The sequence below is a fragment of the Dendronephthya gigantea genome, unplaced genomic scaffold (genome assembly GCF_004324835.1).
Source record: "Dendronephthya gigantea isolate DGI-Jeju-01 unplaced genomic scaffold, DenGig_1.0 000219F, whole genome shotgun sequence".
In the NCBI taxonomy this organism is placed as follows: Eukaryota; Metazoa; Cnidaria; class Anthozoa; order Malacalcyonacea; family Nephtheidae; genus Dendronephthya; species Dendronephthya gigantea.
In genome coordinates, this window is record NW_021163229.1 from 254,847 (window position 1) to 278,661 (window position 23,815).

Consider the following 23,815-nt stretch of genomic DNA (forward strand, 5'->3'; position numbering starts at 1 on the left):
TCCAGAGAACCTATTAATGTGCCCCCGACGTAAAATCTGTGATAAAATAAACAGGTAAGTTCCAAGCTTACCGTGGTAAAGCAAAATGAGGACTCCTAAGCAATTATGTAGTCGTGGCCGAGTGGTTAAAGCGACAGACTTGAAATTTGTTGGGATATTCCCACCAGGTGGAATTTCGTTTCAAAACATACGACATAGTTGTTTTTGCATTTTTTAGAAAATACCAATCAGAGTAGTTAAAATTTTTAATACTTGATGTGAAATCGTTAATATTGTACCCTTTTAACGCAGGTGGCAAAATTTATGCATTCTGATTCGGTTACTAGAAAATAATGCAAATAAACATGGTGATTGGACTAAATTACCTCTTGTCAAAGGGACCTCTATTCAGAAATTATTGCTCCTTTATAGGCTCGTTTTCAACAGCAAAATGGGATGTTTTCCGCACGAATTAACGGAAGTCTCTTAAATCTTAGTTTTTCATGTTATGTGCCGGAATTTTTTTAAATAACCGAAAGGTCATGAACTATTCCCCCGGGTGTGGCTTGCTGGTCTAGTGTTCTCGGGTTCAATTCCTGTGCAAGCCCTGGTTGTTCTTCCCATTTGAAAGAACTCTTTTTTAGATTATAATTTGTTAATTATTTTATTGGCGTGGTGTATTTTTTCCGGACAGAATACAGTATACCCCAAACACAATCTCATGCACTCAGTAACTTATTCTTAATATGTACATGCATGCAAAATCCCCTCGCCTGAAGCAATAAACATATATTTCCATCACTGAAATTCTATAATACTCGTTTCTGCTGAATGATCGAAGTCGTAAAGTAAAATCCTATATCTTGGTACAATTATAGATTCGACTCTCGAGCTATCAAATTCATTTATAATCATAATTGTGCTACGAATAGTTTTTAATACAACAATTTTTAGCGAAATTTCAATTACTTTTTAAATAGATTCACCTTTAAAAATAAATACCTTCAAAATCAAAATGATTTCGACGAAATTGACGAATAAATTCAAAGATGTCTCATACATTTGTTGATAAATCCACATATTAAACTTACAAAATACTTGCATGCTTTAAAATACAAAATCTACCTGTTCAAAAACGCATTAAAAATGCTTCAAAATCGTCGATTTTTTATCATGCATTTGAATTAAGCGGTCTATAGCTACGGCCTTGTTTCTGGCTAGGAAATGTTCTGTTGGTGATCTTTAAGACGTTTCCGACTATATTGTTTTTCTTTTTAATTTCGTATAGTATATCTCCGTGGATTCATGGAACATGATAACGGTTTCCGAAAGATTTTAATGGAATATGTTCATTAACCGCATTAAGAAATGCATCTTTCCAGCGTGACCAATCCCCATCAATGTCACCATCTGCTAGTTAATTAATTAAAAAGCAAAATAAAAATTTGGTCTTATATATATACAGTATATATAAGCACCTCTTGCAATTTTAGAACTAGATGATTTTCTCAGTGCATTGGCTAACAGATGGACTATAATAAAAAGCAAATCAAGCTAATATCTGCGCTTTCTTACTTTTAGGATATATCCAGTCAATACTAGACAAATTTAAATTCTGCTCCTTCAGAGTAATACCTTTATAACAGGGGAGGAAACCAAAAAAAGGGGGAACTTATAAGAAATTTAAAAGATTGCACTGCATGTGATGTAGAAGTTAGAATTTGGTCAACTTACTGAGGTTTTCCCACATATGTAATCCACACAGTAAATATCACAAATGGCAAACACTGCAGAGTGTAGATACCATATACCACACAGATTATTATTAAAAGGGTGACAACTTCAGTAATCATATTACAATGTAAATATATAGTGTCATAAGTGAGTAGCATTATTTGATCTTTAAACAATTTTACCTTACACACTTGTTTACACAAAATTATAATTCAGCAAATGTACTATAATTGCAATTTTACAACCTATGATGATTAAACTACAATGTAGGTAATATATTTTCCCCCGCTCAGATATTTACACCCACGATGTGTAAATGCGAAATCACAGTCGTCCGCAATTATGCAATGGGCCTCACGAGTGACGCCATGGACGGTCTTATACGTTTTGCCTGTCCGCCAGTGTGAACTACTAAGCTCCTGATTAGTCGCGAAAAAAAATTGGATTTTCAACTCTCATTTCGCAAAATTTTGATGAAATTTATAAATTTATGTTTTCATAAATATGGAATAAATGTATATTTTAATAAACAAGACGCCTATCTAGGCGTAAGCTTGCGATGCTGCGCGCTGAAAGTACTCACACTACTCGGACTACTTAGCCTTCTTCGCAGGCAACTCTGTGCAGTGTAAATTACTTGTGGATTGTGCTGTGAATATCGAGGAAGAATGCCTACATTTGCTATTACTAGAGATGCCTGCGGAGGAGGCTAGACACTACTGGCATCACTGGGCAATTACATGGATTGCTGTAGATTCTGCATTTGGCAATTATTTTTTAATATACTATTTAAAACAATTAACAAGAGTAGTGTTTTATCATATATAAAACAGGACACGAGTGTTTTAGGTGTGAAAAAACACGATCTACGCGTGTTTTAAATAGGAAGCCCTAAACTAGTAATATGACTTGTAGTTAGCCGTTTGTCGTTAGCTTGACGTCTATAGAGAGTTTTAGCTTGACGTTTTGCCTTCAACGGCTAACCGCAAACCGCAGCTTGTTTGCGGTTCACGTTTTCAACCGCTGGAAGTGTATTTTCACGTACCTCGCGTTTACCTCAGCGAATTGTCATTGCAATAGTGTCTCGCTTATTTGTGTTAATTTTCCCGCCTGTCTTCAAAAAGTTTACCAGTTTTCTTTAAGAAAGCGACTACCACTATTCAATAACGCGACTGCCAATATGGGCGGTTTACCATGATATCGTATTTCGATAGTCGCTTATTAAAATTGACGTTCTTTTCAACCACTAGGTGTAACATTTGATTTAAAAAACCCCGAAGCATTAGAAATAGCTAAAAGCAATTTAACAGCGAAACTGTTTACTGAATGGCAATGTTGAATCGTTCTAACATAAGGTATTGGTATATGACCGCGAACTAGAAGTCAAATTTGTAACAACGGCAACGTGAAACCGCGGTTTGCGGTTTGCCGTAAACGTCAAACTAAAACTCTCTCTCTCCAATGTCACAATACAACTGCTTTTTTATTATGTTAATTGCCAATTGGCTAGAAAAAATCAACTTTATCAACTAAACTTAATTTTGCAAGTATCTTATCATACACACGACAAGTCTCACTATTCATCATCGTTGCTGTCACAAACGTTTATCAGAAAACTAGAATTCGAATCACGTCGCAAACACCTTTTGCGACAAAGTTTGGAAAAACACTTAAGACACGCCCTGCTGCACACGAAAAGAAAACGAGCAAATATCGAAATAATTGCAAAGCATACAAGAAGAACAAGAATTGCAGGAAACATCCCTAAAATAAGAACTTCCATCCATTTGAAAGCTTTGAAAACTGGCACGAAAGGTCCCTCGATATTTTGATGAGAACTAGAAAACACGGACCTAAACAGGTTGATCTGACCTAAACTATCAAAAAAATCAAGGAAACGGACTCGAGGTTGTTCAAGAAAGAATTTTGAAATGGTTTAATTTTGAGATGAAGACAAAGGATGACAATGCAAGAAAGCGTGATGCAGAATAATCTGATGGATGGCTCGGTCACCACGCAAAAGATTACAACCAAAATAAATCGACGAGCAATCAAAATGCTCTGCCAATACAAAGCTCCACGCTTGCTCGTTTCATTTGGCTGTGCGTATGGACCTAGAAGCAACTCTTTTAAAGCGCTCAAATTTTCGCTTTCCTCGGCATGTTCGTCTTAGATCGACATGCGATGCGAAATATCCTTGGAACAAGAATGACACAGGAAAACCACAGCTAGGAGGAAATTTCTAACCGTTATTTTATGATGGTAAAGTTTGAACGGAATCCAAGCGAGAACGAAGATAAATGGAATGACAAAGATGGCATTGAAAACGAACGATGCATATTGCCACCATTCGTAGCATACGACGTTCCCATTGTAGAACCATCTGAGCTCGCCTGCAACGGGGACACAGCGAATTAGCGAAATGCTGACAGTAGCCAGGGTCACGTAGCCAAGGAACACTGTTTTGACGCTGGCTTGAAAGTAGGGAGAAATTAGGTCGAAGAGAACCTCTCTTGCAACAAATGAGGACGTGGAAGGCATAGAGAAGAAAGATTGCAGCGAGCGTCCCGAAGACCGGAACAACTTTGAAAAGAAGCTTTGTCTTTGGTGTCAGACCTGGAATAGGACAGACATAACCATGGTTTGTTACACCTGGTTGGAAGTTGAAGAACCAAGGACGGGCGTGAGAAATTCACATTCAAAAGAATTCGGTCAGTGAAGTCGACCAGAGAAGAAGTTGTGATATTTGGTAGAAATAAAAGATGATCTCTAATAAACCAGAAAATTGTCTTTTATCTTGTTTTGTTTGCTCTGATGAAGACAGCGATGGATTGTTTTGTTCAGTGTCACCCTCAGGGACCAGATCAACGTGACGGTGTAAAGCCGTTTGCCAGTTTGCAAAGCGACTGCCAACTATAAACTTTTTAAACCAAAAAATCTGTCGTAAAGAATATTTTATCATTGGAGGTTTGAAAACGACGAGAGCTGCCATTAAGAAGACATACACTAGAAATACAATCCAGAACCAATGGTCGTTGCATTTTCGTGTTAAAGTACAGTTTGTTGACCACAGAGCCTCTGAATAGCCAGATGAACACATTCCACACATAAAACCAGTACGTTTACCTTGACATGCATTGTACTCAGGGTGAGGGTAAGGGTGAGTAAAGACTTAAATATTTGTGATCATTACGCATTATAATCGCCGTGAAAAAATTACCTGCAAATACGTTTTTTGAAACATTTGTTTACATTTCTATTTGCGCATGCTTTTTTCTGGGTGCCTCCTTAGCTCAGTGGTTAGAGCACTGGTCTAGTAAACCAGGCGTCCAGAGTTCGAATCTCTGAGGAGGTTTTCCACATTTTCCACTTAAACTTAATAAGTATCTACGAACTGAACGAGTTGTTTGACGGGCTTCTTGTATATAATGATACTGGAACAAAGTTTCGTGACTTGTTCTTTATAGATCAATATCTATAATAATTCATTGGTTTCATTGTTTTTATTGTTATCTTCCAATAGCAAAGCTTGTTCATATAGGTAACTACCTACCGCTTAACTTGGCATGGTAAATAATGAAACTTCTTGTGTAGTCTTATAGTTCAGCTCGCGGTAAAAATGTTTAGAACTGAATGAAATTCCGTCGTTCTAGACTCTAGGGTTAAAACCTAGTTTGTTATCGTGTTAACAGTGATTTAAGATTCCTACAAGTCTTTTTTCACTCAGAGTAACTTGGCTCAGAGAACGGCCTTTGACAACAATTCGCTGATGGTCTAATTATGTTGTATTTTCTTGAGAAAAAAATGTGGTACGTGTTCTCGTTCAAACATTAAATGCACTCTCTCAACTTAATCTAAGTATCAACCTCATACAAAGATTGTGCGCTAGCATTTTGCATCAATGTAATTATATTGACAATGTCCACGCATGTTTTTTACGGGTGCATGCCTCTTTAGCTCAGTGGTTAGAGCACTGGTCTTGTAAACCAGGGGTCCAGAGTTCGAATCTCTGACGAGGCTCTTCAAATTATCCACCTAAACTCAAAAAGTAAAATTTTGATTTCTATACTAATTCATTGTATTTTATTTTGTTCTATTGTTATCATCAACCAGGAGCAAAGCTTGTTCATATAGGTAACGTATACCTAACCCTAAACTTGTGCATGGTAAATAATGAAACTTCTTGTGTAGGCTCATCTTAAATAAGTTCTAATTTGAAATAAAAAAGCGTGTAATATCTTATACCGTAGAGAACAACTAATAAAAATAAAAACTTAACGTCCATGACCAAAACAGCTCAGGCTCGAAATCGGAATTAGCAGCCATTGATTGCAGTTGAATTGCTATCTCGTATATGCTGCTGAATGCTCAATACCTGATGCATGATCTATTTACACGCTCTGTGAACTGCCTGATTTCTATCAGTAATCAATTCCTACGATAAAAGCCTCCGGCGACCGTCACCGCGAGTTCCACGACACCCTTTACTTCTCAGTCTTATTATAATTCCAAAATTCTGCTGCCAATTGAAAAGCAGTTGGGAAGGCATATAGCAATTCCAGAGAACCTATTAATGTGCCCATGACGTAAAATCTGTGGTAAAATAAACAGGTAAGTTCCAGGCTACTAGTAATAAAGCAAAATAGGCGATTCATAAGCAATTATGTAGTCGTGGCCGAGTGGTTAAGGCGACAGACTTGAAATCTGTTGGGATATTCCCGCGCAGGTTCAAATCCTGCCGACTACACAGCCAGAAACGCGCAAGTTGCAGCAGGCCTGCTGCAGACTTGATGCAAGTTGCGATCATCAAGCCGATATCAGGATGCGTTCGCATCGCTTGCTCCGGCTTGATAATATCAAGTCTGTTGCAAGTTGTTGAACTGCAGACTTGATGCAAGTTGTGAACTGCAGACTTGATGCAAGTTGTGAACTGCAGACTTGATGCAAGTTGTGAACTGCAGACTTGATGCGAGTTGTGAACTGCAGGCTTGATGCAATTTGTGAACTGCAGGCTTGATGCAATTTGTCAAAAAGCGAAGTGAGGAAAGCGCCTTATGAAGCTTCGTATATCCACCATTTTAAACAAAAAACAGCCAAACGGTAGCCATCGAGGTTGCCATACTTCGGTAGAGACTTCGGTGTTTAATGTTTCGTAAAATAACAAGCATTTTAACACTTGTGAGATAAGTTTTGACTGAGCAAAACAAACAAACAAAATATTTTTCTTTAAAATAGTACATACACAAAGCTTCAATCAGGCGTCTTCCTCGTTACAGATTTCTCTTAAAATTGGAAAGAAATTCAGTAACGAATTTCATATTCATATCAACGATGTCGATGAACTTTACTCAGTCGTTCATGTATTTTGTTAAGCTTTAAATCATGTATTTTCGTGGCCACTTTTTCAAAAATCAAACCAACTTTGAGCTTTCTTCTTTTGAGATTTCTTTCTTCTTCGCTTTATTTGACTTTAGCGGGGATTTTAGTTCGCACTTCGCACTTGTTAAAAACTTGAAATTTTGTTGACTCAAAATGAGACAAAAACAACCGAACTTGATTACGTATTAATATCTTTGTAATATTTCGTCCAATTGCAACGAGGATTGATGGCGAGTGCATACGCGCTTATCCAGTCAGATTAAAGAAACGTAACGATAGTATACGTCAGCAAGTTGTTCCTAAATTTCAATTTTAATAAAATTTATAATTATTTGCGACTTGCGAGAATTTTTCTACAGCTGTCCATTTCAACTCATCTAATTTTATTGATTAGAAATAGCTGTATGGCTAAATAAAGCAAAATAATCTTTTTGATTTAAAATACAAAAATCTCCATTGACAATATTCATGTGTAGAGCAATAAAATAATCGAGGAAACTGCTTTTCACGGCCGAAGCGAAGTATAGCGAACAATAAACAAACCTGTTATAAACTGTGAACCTCGTTGTGAACAAAACAAATAAACTTGTTATCAAGTTGCTATAGCAAACGGCAAATATCAAGTTGCACCAAGCCTGATTTTAACGACTTGCTTATCAAACTTGTCAGGACTTGTTAGCCACAACCATGCTGCAAATTGTTTGAACAACTTGCAGCAAGCCTGTAGATAACAACTTGCCGCGAGTCTGATTTTCTCAACTTGCATCAACATTGATGTGCTCACAGACTTGCTGCAAGTTGTTCCATCAGACTTGTTAAAACTTGATATCGACAGACTTGATTCAAGTTGATAAAACAAGTTGGATCAAGTCTGCAAGTGACAACTTGCAGCAGGCCTGGTTTTCTCAACTTGCATCAGCATTGATGCGTTTATCAGACTTGATGCAAGTTGTTCCATCAGGCTTGCTGCAAGTTGACATTTGCAGACTTGATGCAACTTGTTTCATCAACCTGCATCAAGTCTGCAAATGTCAACTTGCAGCAAGCCTGATTTTACTGGCTTGCTGCAAGTTGATGACGTCAACAAGCTTGCTGCAACTTGTTGACAACTTGCAGCAGGCCGGTAAAACCCGCAACTTGCAGCAAGTCTGTGGCGTTTATGGCTGTGTACGACTCTTGTTATTCCGAAAGATGTTCATATAACACGAGAAATTGCCTCTAGGTGGAATTTCGTTTCAAAACATATACCAGTCAGACTGGTTAAAATTTTTAATACTTGATGTGAAATGGTTAATATTATATCCTTTTAACGCAAGTGGTAAAATTTATATGCATTCTGATTCGGTTACTAAAATTGTAAATAAACATATGGTGATTGGACTAGAGCGAAATTACCTCTTGTCCTCTTGGACCTTTATTCAGAAATTATTGCTCCTTTATTAGGATATTTATTCTAGGACCTTTATTCTAGGATCTCTCCTATATACTAGGACCTTTATTCAGAAATTATAGGCTCGTTTTCAACAGCAAAATGGGATGTTTTCCGCCAGCACAAATTGACGGAAGTCTATTAAACCTTAGTTATTCATGTTATATACCGGAATTTTTTTAAATTACTGAAAGATAATGAACAATTTCTCCAGGTGAGGCTTGCTGGTGTAGTGGTATGATTCTCGCTTTGGGTGCAAGAGGTCATGGGTTCGATTCCCGTGCAAGCCCTGATTGCCCTCAAAACTTGAAATTTTTTCGGGATTGAGTTTCTTTCTTTCAAGAAAAAAAGCAGTGTTGAACTCAAGTTGCAATCTCCCGATAAAACTTTTCCCATGCGGTATCAATCCTATCAATATACATTCAAGGAGGAGATCTAGTATAAATGTAGACGTTGTAGACATGTCAACAATGAAGACCTTATCAATCATCATATACAAGTACTGAACAACAGGAAAATGAATTCGTGCGACTTTTTTATGGTGCTTTTTTATGGTTTCGCAAACGTGAAATGAAACGGCCACGAAATTCCACTTGCATAACAAAAGTCGTAGTCGGCAGGATTTGAACCTGCGCGGGAATATCCCAACAGATTTCGAGTCTGTCGCCTTAACCACTCGGCCACGACTACATAATTGCCTGTTGAACCGCAATGATAAAAAAGCACAATAAAACACAAGTAAGTATTATAGAAATTGATTTCCAAAAGAACGAATCGTAAACATTGTTCACTATTGTTACAAAAATCCAATCACAAAACTCATTTATATTAGGTAGATACTTATTGAGTTTAAGTGGAAAATGTGAAGAGCCTCGTCAGAGATTCGAACTCCGGACCACTCGTTTACTAGACCAGTGCTCTGACCACTGAGCTAATGAGGCACATGGAAAAACAGTCGTGGACACTGTTGATATAACTACATTGATGCAAATTCTTAGCTCACAATGCAACACAGTATTCTTATTAGGTTGATACTTAAATTAAGTTGAGAGAATGCATCTAATGTTGGAACGGGAACACGTACCACTTTTTTCACAAGAAAATACAGCTTAGTCATTAACTAGACCATTGGCAAATTGTTGTTAAGACCGTTCTCTTTCAAGCTAGACGGGCAAGCAGGCCATGGTTTATGGGCCCAGCACGCTTCCACTGCCACACCCTGCTTGCTACACACTGCTTCTATGCCATGGATATATACACAGATCTGTATTTTCCTTTATTTAGTTGTGCTTTTCCGAATAAGTTAAGAAGAGCGGGAAATGTTCTTACAGGTATCTGAGAAAATATCAGCGCATGCCGGTATGCACGATCGGGGAGTATAGTTTTGAGTTCAGGCTTTTCTCCTACACTCCATTTAAGAAAAATTACATTTCTGAACAAAAAATGACACCTAGAATGTGCACTGAAAAATATTTTTATTGAAATGACAACTTTAGCGGGAAATGGTTTCGATCCATTGACCGTCTGGGTAATGGGCCCAGCACGCTTCCACTGCGCCACCCTGCTTGCTACACACTGCTTTTATGCCATGAATATGAAACTTGTGCTATTTCGAATAGGTAAGAACAGCAGGAAATGTTCTTTCAGGTACCTAGGAGAATAGCATTACACAGGTATGCACGATCGGGGAGTGTAGCTCAGTGGTAGAGCATTCGTTTGCAGATTGAGAGGTCAGTGGTTCAACTCCTTTCGCTCCCTTTTTTTTATAAATGAAAAAAAAATCCAACATTTTTATCGTACTAATTAGTGAATTACTAGAATTACATGCATGCAGCAACCCCTCGCTATTTCAAACCAAGTGCACAATTTCCTGAGTTAACCTGACCTAAATTTTATATTATGAAATGACACAAAACTCAAATCAGTCTTAAAGTTTCCATCATTCAATACAAAAATAATCACAAAGCTAGTGTAAACATTGCCCGTTCAATTTTGCTGCATTATACCATGCCAGCAATTAGGTAACAGTTTAAAATCGAAGTTTCAAACGATTAAAACAGTACAAAATCTTACAGACAAAGAAAAAACTTCAAATGTTATTTTATTCTGTAATTGCAGTCAACGCCGGCGGCTAAAAGTTTCAGTATACTTTATAAATATAGTGTGTATTTTTGATACCAAAATTCAAATTACACTTTCAAAAACACTCTTTGAAGTTAAAGCAAAGGTGTAATAGCCCTTCACAGGTTTATGCGTTTGCAGAAAAAGCTGAAAATTTAACAAATGAACGGCATACAAAGCCGAAAAGTATACAAATACGGCTCATTCTTATCGCGAAACAAATACGAAATAAACAAAGTAAACACGTACCCTTTGTCTTTGAAAACATTTATAAGTTTGCAGATTATGAATTATTCCTCTTACACGGCTTTGTCTTGACCGTATCCACGTTCATCTTTGCTAACTGTCATGCTTCATATATCTTGTTTCTTCTCGTTTTACTTTCTTTGCACAAAGTTTATCAAACGCTTTTACAAAAATGTTTACGAAATGACAGTTAATATAAATTGCTGACGTTCTCATTGAATTACAAACTTTCTGTCTTAGCCAATCAGAACGTTCGTTGATTACTAGTCTACACCAGTGAACAACCCAGTGAACTGGTCTACACCACTGAGCTATAATATAATTCCTGGAGGACCGGCTCGCCATCATCAAGTGAAGCCAAAAAGATTGCGGATTTTAGGCTTTGCTGACGCCACATGGTCCTAAATGGCCTGGGTAGTTACCGCTGACAAACCGCGATCCAAAGACAAAAAATAAGTCATCTCCCTCCTGGTTTTTGATAAAAAATACTTTTGGTTTTCGGTGAATAATTTTTTCCTACCTTTTTGTTTTTAAGATAATAAATTATAATTAAAATTGTTTCTTCGTTTCCGGGATTTCCCTGTTTTACAAATTATCGAAGCTGTGGTTTCTTGATCTACTTGTGATGTAGTAAATGTTTTATCGGAAGAGAATCAGGTAATCTTTTTGAAATATTTTCGTTTCTTCCGTCTGGACTTCAGTATATAACTAGTATACGACTCAAAATTAAAGCTCAAAGCCAGTAAGTCTATCAAAACTGCTGTTATGAAAAGCAAAAATGTTTGCCAACAACATATTTTGATTTCATAATTATTAATTCAATAAAAGTTTTATTGTTATGTTACAGTGAACTAGTTTTTTTATGTCAGCCTTTTTGGTAAATTTTCATAATGCAATTTTTTCAAACAGCCAAACTTTTAGGAGAATGTATACAAGTTATAAGTTTGTGGGTATGTGGCAGACTGTATATTTCTAGCTAAACATGACATACTAGTCACTTTATATTGATTTATTTGCCTGACCTGGCAGGGGTTCAGGCAGGTTATTTAACAACCACTGAGTCAGTGGAGTGGCAGTTAAAGCCTTATATTTTCTTTGACAGGATTTATCATGGTTTAATAGCTATAATTTCTGTACTTGTACTCACTTTGTGAAAGTGAGACTTATCAGGTTTCTCTTATTTTGCAGGAATATGATGATGTAAAATAAGATCTTCACTCGATTTAAATGATGAAATTATAATAATCAAACATAAAATTTTACAAAATATATCGCTTCCAAAATTATAGAAGTTCGTTCTAAACTCTCAACTCTACACAACACATGTTTCACGTCGCGCGTGAATCTCGCGAGTCCGTCTCGTTACGCTAATTATTACATACTCCCCACCTTGACAGATCAGAAATGTCTGTCAACCTAATAACTAAACAACCATAAATAATTTATTTCAGTAAGTACAGTTTCAGTCCGTATTCTCTGATTTTGCTCGTTCGACAAAGGTAATTGGAAACTCAGCTGTCACTTCACGTTCACTATCGTTCACTTCAACTGGATACAATCTTTGTACCGCTCTTCTTGTCGTCGCGAGTTTTCCAGCTTTATTGAACATCCTTACTGTCGCTGCTCGAGCGTTTCCGTCTCTTCCTTTAAGTAAACTTTCTATTACTGCGATGGGCCAATTTAATCTTTTAACATTGTCTTCCTGTATTAAAACGACGTCTCCGACCTTGATTTTTGGGCCGTCTTTCTTGCTTGGCTGATGTTGTTCACGCAGTTGAGTCAAATACTCCAATTTCCATCTTTTCCAAAAGTGTTTTAGGACATTCTTAAGATACTTCTCTCTCTTCAACAATTCGTTCTTTCCTTCGTCGTTTGCGTCGATCTCTACTTGCGTTGGAACCGTAAGTATTCGCTTACCTAACACCAAATGCGAGGGGGTTAGCGGTTCATCTTCATCAGAATATACATACGTTAATGGTCTAGAGTTCAGGACTCCTTCTACTCGAATTAGTAATGTCAGAAGTTCTTCGTAAGTGAGCCTAGCATTCCGCAAGACTTTCTTTAGACATCTTTTAACGCTTCTGACCATGCGTTCATAAAATCCTCCCCACCAAGGGGATTTTTCTACAATATATCTCCATTTAATACCCCTAGACGCTATAAAGTTCTTGATTTCTTTTCCCTTGAACGTTTTCCCATTATCCGAAATAATCAGTGCTGGGATTCCACGTCGTCCAATGAATCGCTCTAAACTTCTAACAAAAGCTTCACTTGTCATGTCCGGAACCAAATCTAAATGTAAAGCTCTACTGCTCGCACAAGTGTATAAGGATATGTAAACTTTGTGCATATCTTTCGATTGACTATACATGTCCTTCACATACATGGGACCTGCGTAGTCGACGCCAATCTTGGAAAATGCTAATTCGTTGCTTAAACGAAACTCTGGTAATGGTGGCGCTTCAGGATTACCGTAAGGTGGACCTTCTAATCGTCGACAAATTACGCATTTCGACAGGATTTTTTTCACGACCTGGCGACATTTCGTTATCCAAAATTTGGATCGAACTTGCGTTAGAGTTTCTCGAACTCCATTATGTATGAGCTGTTCGTGACTTCGAAGAACAACTAGTCTCGTAAAGTAATGATCACTTGGTAAAAGGATAGGGTATTTCGTATCGTAGGGTAAGGGTGATTCTTGTATTCGCCCATGGCATCGTACAATGTCATTCTTATCTTTGAACAAGTTTAAGGACTTCTTTACCTTTTCATAGTTTGCTTGCTTGGTCATTGGATACTGAATGTCTTTTATCCATTTTAGTTCTGCGTTGTCAATTTCTTCACAGGTAATCAAACCGAGAGTGGTATCAAGATTCTTTGCACGTTTCTTAAAATTGTTAATGAAGCGTAAAACATACACTGTCACTCGAAGTAATCTTACAATACTACTGTATTTCGAAACATCTATCAGTTCCATGATACTTGGATTTTGTGCAACATTAACGGCTGTTGTAATAACGCTTATTCGTGGAGACTTTAACTCTGAATCGTCTTCTTGAACATTACGGGGTTGAGATGGCCAATGTTCATTAGATTTTATTAGATATTCAGGACCGTTCCACCACAATTTGTTTTCTGCAAGTTGGGTCGCTGTTGTTCCGCGTGATGCAATGTCTGCGGGGTTTTGTTTGGTAGGGACGTATCTCCATAACTTTGGGGGAGCTAGTCTTCTTATCTCTACCAATCGGTTTTCGACAAATTGTTTGAATTCTTTGTTAGAATTTCGTATCCAACTTAGTACGACCGTAGAATCGGACCAATATGTAACTGAATCGATCTTTTTAACGTCATTCAATGCTTCCTTTACGCTTTTGGTTAACCGTGATGCTACGAGACTCGATAATAGTTCTAGCCGAGGAATCGTTTGTTTCGACATTGGGGCAACTCGCGTTTTTGAAGCAATTAAATCACAATGAATACCTTCCGAATGTTCACATCGAAGATAGACACATGCACCATAGGAACTTTCAGATGCGTCTCCAAATGAATGCAACTCGGCTGACTTAACTTCACTAGCAAATGCTTCTGGACAATAACATCTTTGGATACTCATGTGGTTTGCTTCTTTCAATTTCTGAACAATTTGAGTCCATTCTTGGCAAAATTCATCATTAAGTGGTTCGTCCCAGTCTACTTTACTCTTGCACAACTCTTGAAACATTTGTTTAAACCGAAGGGTTACTGGGGATATAAGACCTAATGGATCATAAAACTTTGCCGCAACGCTTAGAATGTTTCTCTTTGTGATTGGATTTTCTCAACGTTCTTCAAGGCGGCAGAAAAAATCATAATTAACGTGTCCGTTTGGGGGTTCCATACTTGACCCAAAACACGAGGATGGGAATTAAGTTGTTTGGATTCTAAGACAGACTTTGAATATCCTTGATCTTCTTCCATCACTGAACTCGGTAAATTGGATGATTGTTGAGGACTTTCTGAAAATTGTGGATCGTTTTGAAACTCTTCATCAACTCTTTACTGTTACTCAGCCACTTGCGCATATTTAAACCTCCTTCGGAAAATCGGGTTTTGATTTTCTTAGCTAACTCTAAGGCTGACTCTGTATCGTGTGATCCAGATGCAAGATCATCCACATAGAGGGATTTTAACACTTTGGTTACAAAGGTTAGATCAATGGTGGAATATTGGACAAGGTGATGATGTAGTACAGCATTCAAAATGGCTGGACTGCATGTGAGACCAAACACTAGTCGGGCAAATCTTAAAGTTACAATGTTCGGGTTTGAGTCATGAATGTCATCAATCCAAAAGAAGCGCAAATAATCTCGATGCTCTGGCGAGATAGAAATATTCAGGAACGCCTTTTCAATATCAGCGATCATCGCCACTTTATACGCGCGAAATCGAACCAGAATATCGAATATTAGGGTATTGAGAGAGGGTCCAGTGTGCAAACAGTCATTTAAACTCGTTTCAGGGCTTTTTGCCGACGCGTCATATACGACTCGGACCTTCGTTGTATTCTTATCTTCTCGGACAACCTCACGATGTGGTAAGTAATGAACTTTTCCAACTGGAACAAGGACATCATCAGCAGGTTCTACGACACCAGATTTGATTTGATCTTTTATTATATTGTCATATTCCTGTAGAAGATTGGGGTTAGCTTTCAATCGGGTTAGCAAAGAGTTTAACCGTTTCACAGAACCCACATGATTGTCTGGTAGTAGAGGGTGCTCTTCTCGAAAGGGTAGCTTAACTTCGTACTGGTTTCCATTAAAGCTTATGTCTTCCATGAACTTTGACTCGGTGGTAGGCTCGTTATCTCGTATTCCCAACGTTTCTAGATCCCACAGTTTTTGCAATTGGTCGTGCAATCGGTCGATTGGGGTTGTCGTAACTGGTTCGGCATCGATGCGAAGGACATGAGTACCATTGAGGTTGACGGAACAGCTGCGGTTTTCTTGATTCCCTTTGATCACGGGTCCAGACAGTACCCATCCAAGTCTAGTAAGGACAGCTACTGGACCAGGGCTCCCACCACGCTTTGTTGTGCCAGTTATAAATTTCCAGTAGTAATCGGCACCAATCAATATGTCCACTTGTACATCATCATCAGACATACTGGGTTGTCGGCAAGATTCAAACCACGAAGATGCGGGTATTCTTCAAGTGCTACTTTAATCGACTGATTGCTAATCGGACTACATATTGTAGGCACACTGTATGCATCCATCAACATATCATTCCTTCGGTATCTGTTATTGCAAACTTAACTCTATTGCATGTTAGGACTTTAGGGGCTTCGTCCCCGAAGGTCTTTATAAGTAGGTTTTCTGAATCAACCGTCTCTAAATTCAGGGTATTTCTGAGTCTGTTCGATATGTACGACCGCTGACTACACGAATCGAACACAATTCTAGCGTTATGCTTTCTGTCTGCATTACTTCCAACTTCACCCACTAAACCTTGAGCTGTCTGTAAAAGAACCGCTGTATTGCTCTCAACATACATAGTCGATGCTTCACTTTGGGTTTCCTGTCCATTGTCTGGTTTGGGTTTGAGCTTACAATCTTTCTGGCTTTGTTCAGGGTTATGTTGTTGGTCTGCCTCGCTTCCCGGGGCAGGGGGTTTACTGTCATTCTTCTCGCAGATTGATAGATGATGATGACCACCACACTTCTGGCATTTATAATGAGAATCACAATGTTTAATGATATGACCAGATCTCAGGCATAAGAAACATTTTCCCTTTTTCCTTAAAATTGCTCTACGGGCAGCTCTATCCGTCACAATAGGGCACGATGCTGATGTATGGTGCTCCGAACAATAACTACAGTAGGGCATGGTTGATGGACCTTTACTCGATAACAGGGTTGATGATGAATGGGGTAGTTTCCCTCTAAATCGCACTTTATTTTCAAATGGTTTGGATGAATTACGTTCTGACATGGTATTACATCTCTCTCTGGCTTCAAGTTCCAACTTAAACTTACGCAACAGTTGGTCAATGTTCCACTCATTCCTCTCTAAATTTCGGGCAACAATAAGGCGCATTTCTTCAGGGAGCTTATTGACAATAAGTGGCACAAGAAGGCTTCCATATGAGTTAGAATCTATTCCCAGATTTCTAAGACTTCTAATGTGGGTTTCAATTGAGTCGTACAGTTGACGAATTTTCCTGGTTTTGTGTATGTCACTCACAGCTGGTAAATTTAATAATTCTTCCATGTGACTCGATATGATGATATTGGGGTCTGCAAATCTATCTTTAAGCAATTGGACTGTTGATTCATAGTTATCTGCAGTTAGTGCAAAACCGTCTATAGCTGAAGCGGCATTGCCCTCGACCAAACTCTTCAGGTAATTGAACTTATCGATTTTGGATAGACTGTTATTATTATGTACTGCAGCTTCAAAACTGTCCCAAAAAGACTGCCATGATTTGGGATCCCCTGAGAATTTCTTTAATGACAACTTTGGTAGTTTAGCTTTAATAGCTGGAGCTAGTATATTAGTAGGACTGCTATTTGACACAGTTTGTGAATTGTTTGAAGACGGGGTTGCCATATTAATGTTCACCGGGTTCAGAGCATTATCTATCTTAACACATGCTCGATTGATAGACTCACCGATATCACTGGCTTCGAGTATCTCCTTATTAATACCTTCATCTTTCGTTGACTCCAATATAGCTTCGTCGATACTCTTAAGAATTTCTTTCTTATCTTTCAAAGTTACTTTGAGACTTTCTAACTTTTCTCTTTCGCTCGTAGATCCGCTAAAATGCTCGATAATTCCGTTGACACTCTCAATAAGTTTGCTAACGTAAGCACGATGCCCGCCACGTATTCGAATCTGTTTTTCACTCGACATTTTCAATTTTTATCCGAATTCTATCCGGCTCGAAGGACCATGATGTAAAATAAGATCTTCACTCGATTTAAATGATGAAATTATAATAATCAAACATAAAATTTTACAAAATATATCGCTTCAAAATTATAAGAAGTTCGTTCTAAACTCTCAACTCTACACAACACATGTTTCACGTCGCGCGTGAATCTCGCGAGTCCGTCTCGTTACGCTAATTATTACATATGATGCCAATTGGAAAAAAGGCAAGAGATGGCTTGCATCCTTTCATTCCTTTGTTCTGAAATATTGAATTAGAGCAAAATGCAATGTATCATACACATGAGCTGCTCATTGATAATGCCATATTGATTTAATTTTAACCTTTTTCTTACAGTTTAATTCAAATAAATGAATACAAACATTGACTCATTGTGTGGATTGTGTCTCAAATCAATAACAAGAAACCTTTCTTAAATAATTTCCTAAATCATCCCCCCCCAAGAGGGCTAGTTAATGGGGATAATTCAGCATAAGAGAGTGAATAAGCCCCATTTCATTGTGAAAGTTCCTTTGAAACATGAAATCACTGTAACTGCAGTAAAAGAAAACCTACACCAGTTGGTAACATATCAGCTATAAATTCTGAAATACAATTCTCAATATGTAGGGTACTAATCATTGTCACAATGGACAATATCACAGGTATTAGACTGTATCAAGGTGCATCCATGGTCAGGAATGTTAAATGAGCAATGCTATAAATCAAATATGACTGAATAGCTGAAATTGTATTTTCTGCACATAAAATGTTGATAAATGCATTAGAGTTTAGAAAACTTCAATTTATCTCCATAACAGATCCAAACAATTTCTGGCATACAAAAAGTTAAGAAATTCTTAGACGTTTCCTCTAGAAGTTCAAAAATCAATCGGATTTCATGCGGATTGTAAATATTAAACATGAATAAATCAATGAAACTCGGAAAAATGAAAATTACCGGTGAGGTAGTTGACGTTTTTTTCCATATTTTTTGAGGTTATAATACTTATTTGGCCTGGTATTGGTAAAAACAACGTGTACGACTTGTATACATCTTGAAATAATCTTTTTTCGTACTATAGTTAATAAAATATATCGAAAACAACAAGGTTTCGCACAAAATAATTTTTTTTCAAAAAATCCAGGAGGGGAATGTTTTCAAAGCAGGCTCGGATTTGAGCCTGGTCAGAGGTAACTACCATGGCCATTTAGGACCATGTGGCGTCAGCAGAGCTTCTACGCATGCGCAGAAGGGCGAAGTCCGCCATGTTTTCGGCTTCAAAAAGATGGCGGCGAAGTTACTGAAAAATGACGAGCCGGTCCTCCAGGAATTATTATATAGCTCAGTGGTCTATACCAGTGAACTCTAATAAGACTGGAACCATAACTCAACAATAAAGACTAGTCATTGGATGAAGCCGATTTGAATATAATTTGCTGATTAAGGCGGCAGCCGCGCGAGCAAATCAAGCCTTCAAAAGAACTGGGGAGAGTGAGAATTCCGTAAAAATCGTATTTTTTGGCAAAAAATTGCCAGAAAAGTGCAATTTTTATTTGACCACTTCAACTTTAAACAACGAATTTACCCTTTTTGGATAGACCTAAGTAATCCGCATCATCTTACTGTAAAAACCGGCGAGGTACCAGCTTTGTACTTGAAATATTTAAAGAATTTGAACGGGCCGAAAAAAAACTTCGCCTTCAACTCGCAAAAAAAATAGGTTTGCACCTTTTCACGTTAATAAAACTTGTTTTTTAGTAAAATCTAAGTGTCAATGCTTGTTTTAAGCTTTTATTCATGATCAGATGAGATGGATTTGTGTATAAAAACCGGCGTTGTTTTGGTGGTGTAATTTCAACTCTTGGCCTTCATGGCGGCCATCAGTGCTGGCTTCAAAGATGGCGGCCAAGTTATCGTTCCAGTCTTTTTAGAGTTCACTGGTCTACACTCGTTCGCATTTCACGCATGCGCACAAGTACCATGACCATTGAACGTCCACGGTCCACGACATAGAATTTGAGCAGCTTTGGATTCCGCTATGTTCTGTCACAATACCCGGGTGTAATAAATCTCCCAGCGGAATTAGTACCCTCGCACGGCGCTTCGCGCCGGCTAGGGGAAAAAACCCAAATTTATTTTCGTTGCAACAATCCGTTTGCTTGATAAATAATCCTTGCAGTTTAGTGTTTTTTCAATGACTCTCTGGGACACATGCATGTCCTATAAATTTGTAAAACGGGAGTCCAAATCTGGAATACAGCGAATATAATTACTTTATCTTGATAATGTGCGTGTATAGATATACTGTAGAGCCAGGAATTTCTCAGTAATTTTTCTAGGTGTTTATGTCCTGTGGTGTAATGGTTAGCACTTCGGACTCTGAATACGATTAATTATATAGTTGCCATAGTTAATAGCTATAGTTGCATATAATTTACAAAAGTATGACAACAAGAGCCTCACCAGAGAGTTGAACTCTGGACCCCTTGCGCCGGTTGTTCGAAAGGTGTGGATAAGTCGCTATCCAACGGATAAGTCGCTATCCAACGAATAAGTTTTATCCAGCGTGTGATTTGCGTTGCACGAAGCTTGGATAACTTTATCCAGCGGATAAAAATCGCTATCTACCGGATAAATTTATCCAAGGTCCGGAGGTGGTTTAAAGCCACTATCCAGTGGATAAATTCAAAGATACAAGGTAACACTGTAAACATTTATATAAAATAGGAATAAAATGCCATATTCCTGTTACTGTGTTTCAACAAACTAATACACATCATGATTGTATTCACTATTAAAAATGTTTTCGAAGTGCAATTTGTCGCAGCAGCGTTTCACGTTGCCTACACTTTCCGTTCCGAGCGGCGATTTTTTGGAGATCCTCGCATTTATAACAGGCGGTAAATTTACTATACGCTTCTAATCAGTTTATAAACGCGAATATGCAAAGAAAGATTCAACCTATTCCAAGGAAACTTGCTAATATCTAAGTAATTTCATTCACGAACATTAAAATAGTGTTCCTAAATTTGCTATGGAACCGAAAGGCAAAGCGTTGCAAGGTCAAGGAATAAAATTGCAATGTGTTTGATTAATAAAATCACTATGATGTGAAGTGCAAAGTTCGATTAAATCACTTGTTCAAGTCTTTTCCATTCAGTAATTATACTCGAGAATTCGTAATGATTATGAATTCAATGTTGTAAATGCTTAGCAACAGCTGACGTTGTGGTACGAAATTTCAGGATAATCCTGTTTTCTTCCGGTAGATTTTACCTTATCTATTGGATAGCTATCCACTTCACTATCCACGCTTCGTGCAACGCGTTTTTATCCAATGGATAACTATCCACTAGATAGCAGATTTATCCGTTGGATAGGACTTATCTGTTGGATAAGTTATCCATCTTTCGAACAACCGGCCCCTGGTTTACAAGACCAGTGCTCTAACCACTGAGCTAATGAAGCGCACGTACAAGCTAACGCGAATATTGTTGCTTAATCTTATAATGTGCACGCATCAAATTATGCTTCACAGGGTGTATAAAAAAAAGGTAATCCAACTTTGGGGCGCTATTGTACGTGAACTACTCATTCCAGCAAATGAATTTTTTTCACATTCGGAAAGGTTAGGCTTTTAGTTAACTATCGAATGACATGTTTTTAATACCAAATGATGAAAAAATGAGCAAATAGGAGGCTGATAAAAAGTGTTAGTCAAAATCCCATATTCTCACCTCTGAGAGTTGGGACTAAAACCATTAAAAATAAACTCCCTTTAGGACTTAATTGAAGAATTTTGCTTCCGAATAAACTACCCGCCAATGCATGGTAAGTAGGAATAAATCACATCAGGAGAACATTCCAAGCAATGCGGCGTCGATGTTAACTCTATCGATATAGAGATGGTGGTCAAGTTGAAGGCATGACGCATAATCTCTTTTTAAAAGTGTAAATGTAAATAATCGCAATAAACATGTTGTAAAACAAGTGCAAGCTGTAACATGTTCGTGATTAATTGTTTTTGTTCTTTTGTTATGCACTGCTTTGATTAGGCTCAAAGGTGAAAATATGCGATTGTGACTAAAGTTTTTTATCAGCCTCGTATGTTTTCATTTTTCACAATTTGGTATTAAAAGCATATCTTTTGATAGATAGAAGCCAAAGGAGATTGGACAAGCGATTAGAAAGTTGTAACGTGAGCTCTCGACCAATGAGATCACCCTATTTTCGCCCTATTTTCGGGTGGGCGACAAAAAATACCCTTAGGCATATTGTGTTGTTCTCCTCCACGGCAACCTTTAGTAAAAGGCGAAAGATTTTTTTGTAGGAGAACCAAGGCTTGGAAACTTCAGTGCTTGTCAGTGCTGTATAAACGAAATAGTTTCACTTTTGGAACACGGTAGTCACGGAAGTGCGCGCAATGTTATCAATTGTGACGAATATTATTGTTTTTATAATTAGCAGTTGCTCAATCAGTTGTGGGGTGTCGTTTGATATTTTGGCGTGATCAATAGCCTTCTGCCAAGAAAGCAGCATTGGGAATCCGGATTACGCCAGCTGTTGATCTCGCACACTTTTTGATCTCGCACACTTTTGATAAACACCCGCCTGGAAAATCCGGCGGGCGACAAAAAATACCCTTAGGCCCATTGTGTTGTTCTCCTCCACGGAAATCTTTAGTAAAAGGCGAAAGATTTTTTCGTGTAAATGAAGAAGAACCAAGGCTTGGAAACTTGGGTTTTTGTCAATGCTGTATAAACGAAATAGTTTCTCTTTTGGGACACGGTAATCACGGAAGTGCGCGCGCAATGTTATCAATTGTGACGAATATAATTGTTTTTTTAATTCGCAGTTGCTCAATCAATTGTGGGGTGTCGTTTGATATTTTGGCGTGATCAATAGCCTTCTGCAAAGAAAGGAGCATTGGGAATCCGGATTACGCCGACTGTTGATCTCGTACACTTTTGATAAACACCCGCCTGGAAAATCCGGCGGGCGACAAAAAATACCCTTAGGCCCATTGTGTTGTTCTCCTCCACGGAAATCTTTAGTAAAAGGCGAAAGATTTTTTCGTGTGAATGAATAAGAAACAAGGCTTGGAAACTTCGGTGTTTGTCAGTGCTATAGAAACGAATTAGTTTCACTTTTGGAACACGGTAGTCACGGAAGTGCGCGCGCAATGTTATCAATTGTGACGAATATAATTTTTTTATATAATTGGCAGTTGCTCAATCAATTGTGGGGTGCCGTTTGATATTTTGGCGTGATCAATAGCCTTCTGCCAGGGAAAAAGAAGCATTGGGAATCCGGATTACGCCAGCTGTTGATCTCGTACACTTTTGATAAACACCCGCCTAAAAAATCCGGCGGGCGACAAAAATACCTTTAGGCCCATTGTGTTGTTCTCCTCCACGGAAATCTTTAGTAAAAGGCGAAAGATTTTTTCGTGCTAATAAAGGAGAACCAAGGCTTGGAAACTTCGGTGCTTGTCAGTGCTGTATAAACAAAATAGTTACGCTTTTGGAACACGGTAGTCAGGGAAGTGCGCGCGCAATGTTACCAATTGTGACGAATATTATTGTTTTTATAATTAGCAGTTGCTCAATCAGTTGTGGGGTGTCGTTTGATATTTTGGCGTGATCAATAGCCTTCTGCCAAGAAAAGCAGCATTGGGAATTCCGATTACGCCAGCTGTTTATCTCGTAAACTTTTGATAAACATCCGCCTGGAAAATCCGGCGGGCGACAAAAAAATACCCTTAAGCCCATTGTGTTGTTCTCTTCTACGGAAATCTTTAGTAAAAGGCGAAAGATTTTTTCGTGTAAATGAAGGAGAACCAAGGCTTGGAAATTTCGGTGTTTGTCAGTGCTGTATAAACGAAATAGTTTCGCTTTTGGGACACGGTAATCACGGAAGTGCGCGCGCAATGTTATCAATTGTGACGATTATTATTGTTTTTATAATTAGCAGTTGCTCAATCAATTGTGGGGTGTCGTTTGATATT

General features: G+C 38.1%; 2 protein-coding genes, 9 non-coding genes and 1 pseudogene across 11 annotated transcripts in view; 5 read left to right on the forward strand and 7 right to left on the reverse strand.

Annotated features, from left to right (window-relative positions):
- The window catches only part of LOC114539808, a 247,148-nt gene extending 235,051 nt beyond the window's left edge, over window positions 1–12,097 (forward strand). The window contains exon 3 of the mRNA XM_028560384.1: window positions 12,077–12,097. Coding sequence (XP_028416185.1) covers window positions 12,077–12,097 — 21 coding nt within the window. The remainder of the gene's footprint in view (window positions 1–12,076) is intronic.
- Window positions 4,996–5,068, forward strand: Trnat-agu. Its single transcript has one exon. It is a non-coding gene; the product is annotated as a tRNA-Thr (tRNA).
- Trnat-ugu lies at window positions 5,661–5,733 on the forward strand. The gene has a single exon. It is a non-coding gene; the product is annotated as a tRNA-Thr (tRNA).
- Window positions 6,379–6,460, forward strand: Trnas-uga. Its single transcript has one exon. It is a non-coding gene; the product is annotated as a tRNA-Ser (tRNA).
- Trnap-ugg lies at window positions 8,740–8,811 on the forward strand. Its single transcript has one exon. It is a non-coding gene; the product is annotated as a tRNA-Pro (tRNA).
- Window positions 9,130–9,211, reverse strand: Trnas-cga. The gene has a single exon. It is a non-coding gene; the product is annotated as a tRNA-Ser (tRNA).
- A 253-nt stretch (window positions 12,098–12,350) lies between the features above and the next one.
- LOC114539807 lies at window positions 12,351–17,785 on the reverse strand. The gene is made up of 3 exons (XM_028560383.1): window positions 17,542–17,785; window positions 15,421–15,752; window positions 12,351–13,775 (listed from the first exon to the last, which is right to left on the reverse strand). The coding sequence occupies exons 1-3, from the start codon at window positions 17,783–17,785 to the stop codon at window positions 12,351–12,353; spliced, it is 2,001 nt and encodes a 666-aa protein (XP_028416184.1).
- Window positions 17,786–22,039: 4,254 nt separating this feature from the next.
- LOC114539820 lies at window positions 22,040–22,152 on the reverse strand (annotated as a pseudogene).
- Window positions 22,153–22,415: 263 nt separating this feature from the next.
- LOC114539851 lies at window positions 22,416–22,538 on the reverse strand. Its single transcript, XR_003688972.1, has one exon. It is a non-coding gene; the product is annotated as a U5 spliceosomal RNA (small nuclear RNA).
- Window positions 22,539–22,786: 248 nt separating this feature from the next.
- On the reverse strand, window positions 22,787–22,909 carry LOC114539874. Its single transcript, XR_003688994.1, has one exon. It is a non-coding gene; the product is annotated as a U5 spliceosomal RNA (small nuclear RNA).
- Window positions 22,910–23,159: 250 nt separating this feature from the next.
- LOC114539862 lies at window positions 23,160–23,283 on the reverse strand. The gene has a single exon (XR_003688983.1). It is a non-coding gene; the product is annotated as a U5 spliceosomal RNA (small nuclear RNA).
- A 249-nt stretch (window positions 23,284–23,532) lies between these two features.
- Window positions 23,533–23,656, reverse strand: LOC114539814. The gene has a single exon (XR_003688944.1). It is a non-coding gene; the product is annotated as a U5 spliceosomal RNA (small nuclear RNA).
- Between the last annotated feature and the right edge of the window lie 159 nt (window positions 23,657–23,815).

Bases quoted from the DNA above. Each gene is read 5' to 3' on its own strand.
- LOC114539807 (XM_028560383.1), bottom strand. From the start codon at position 17,785: ATGTCGAGTGAAAAACAGATTCGAATACGTGGCGGGCATCGTGCTTAC. The intron at 15,753-17,541 runs GTGAGTCTATCA...TGTGGGATCTAG, and splicing joins ACTCGAAGCCAGTGATATCG to AAACGTTGGGAATACGAGAT. The intron at 13,776-15,420 runs GTCCGAGTCGTA...AACAATTTTAAG, and splicing joins AAGATAAGAATACAACGAAG to AAACGTGCAAAGAATCTTGA.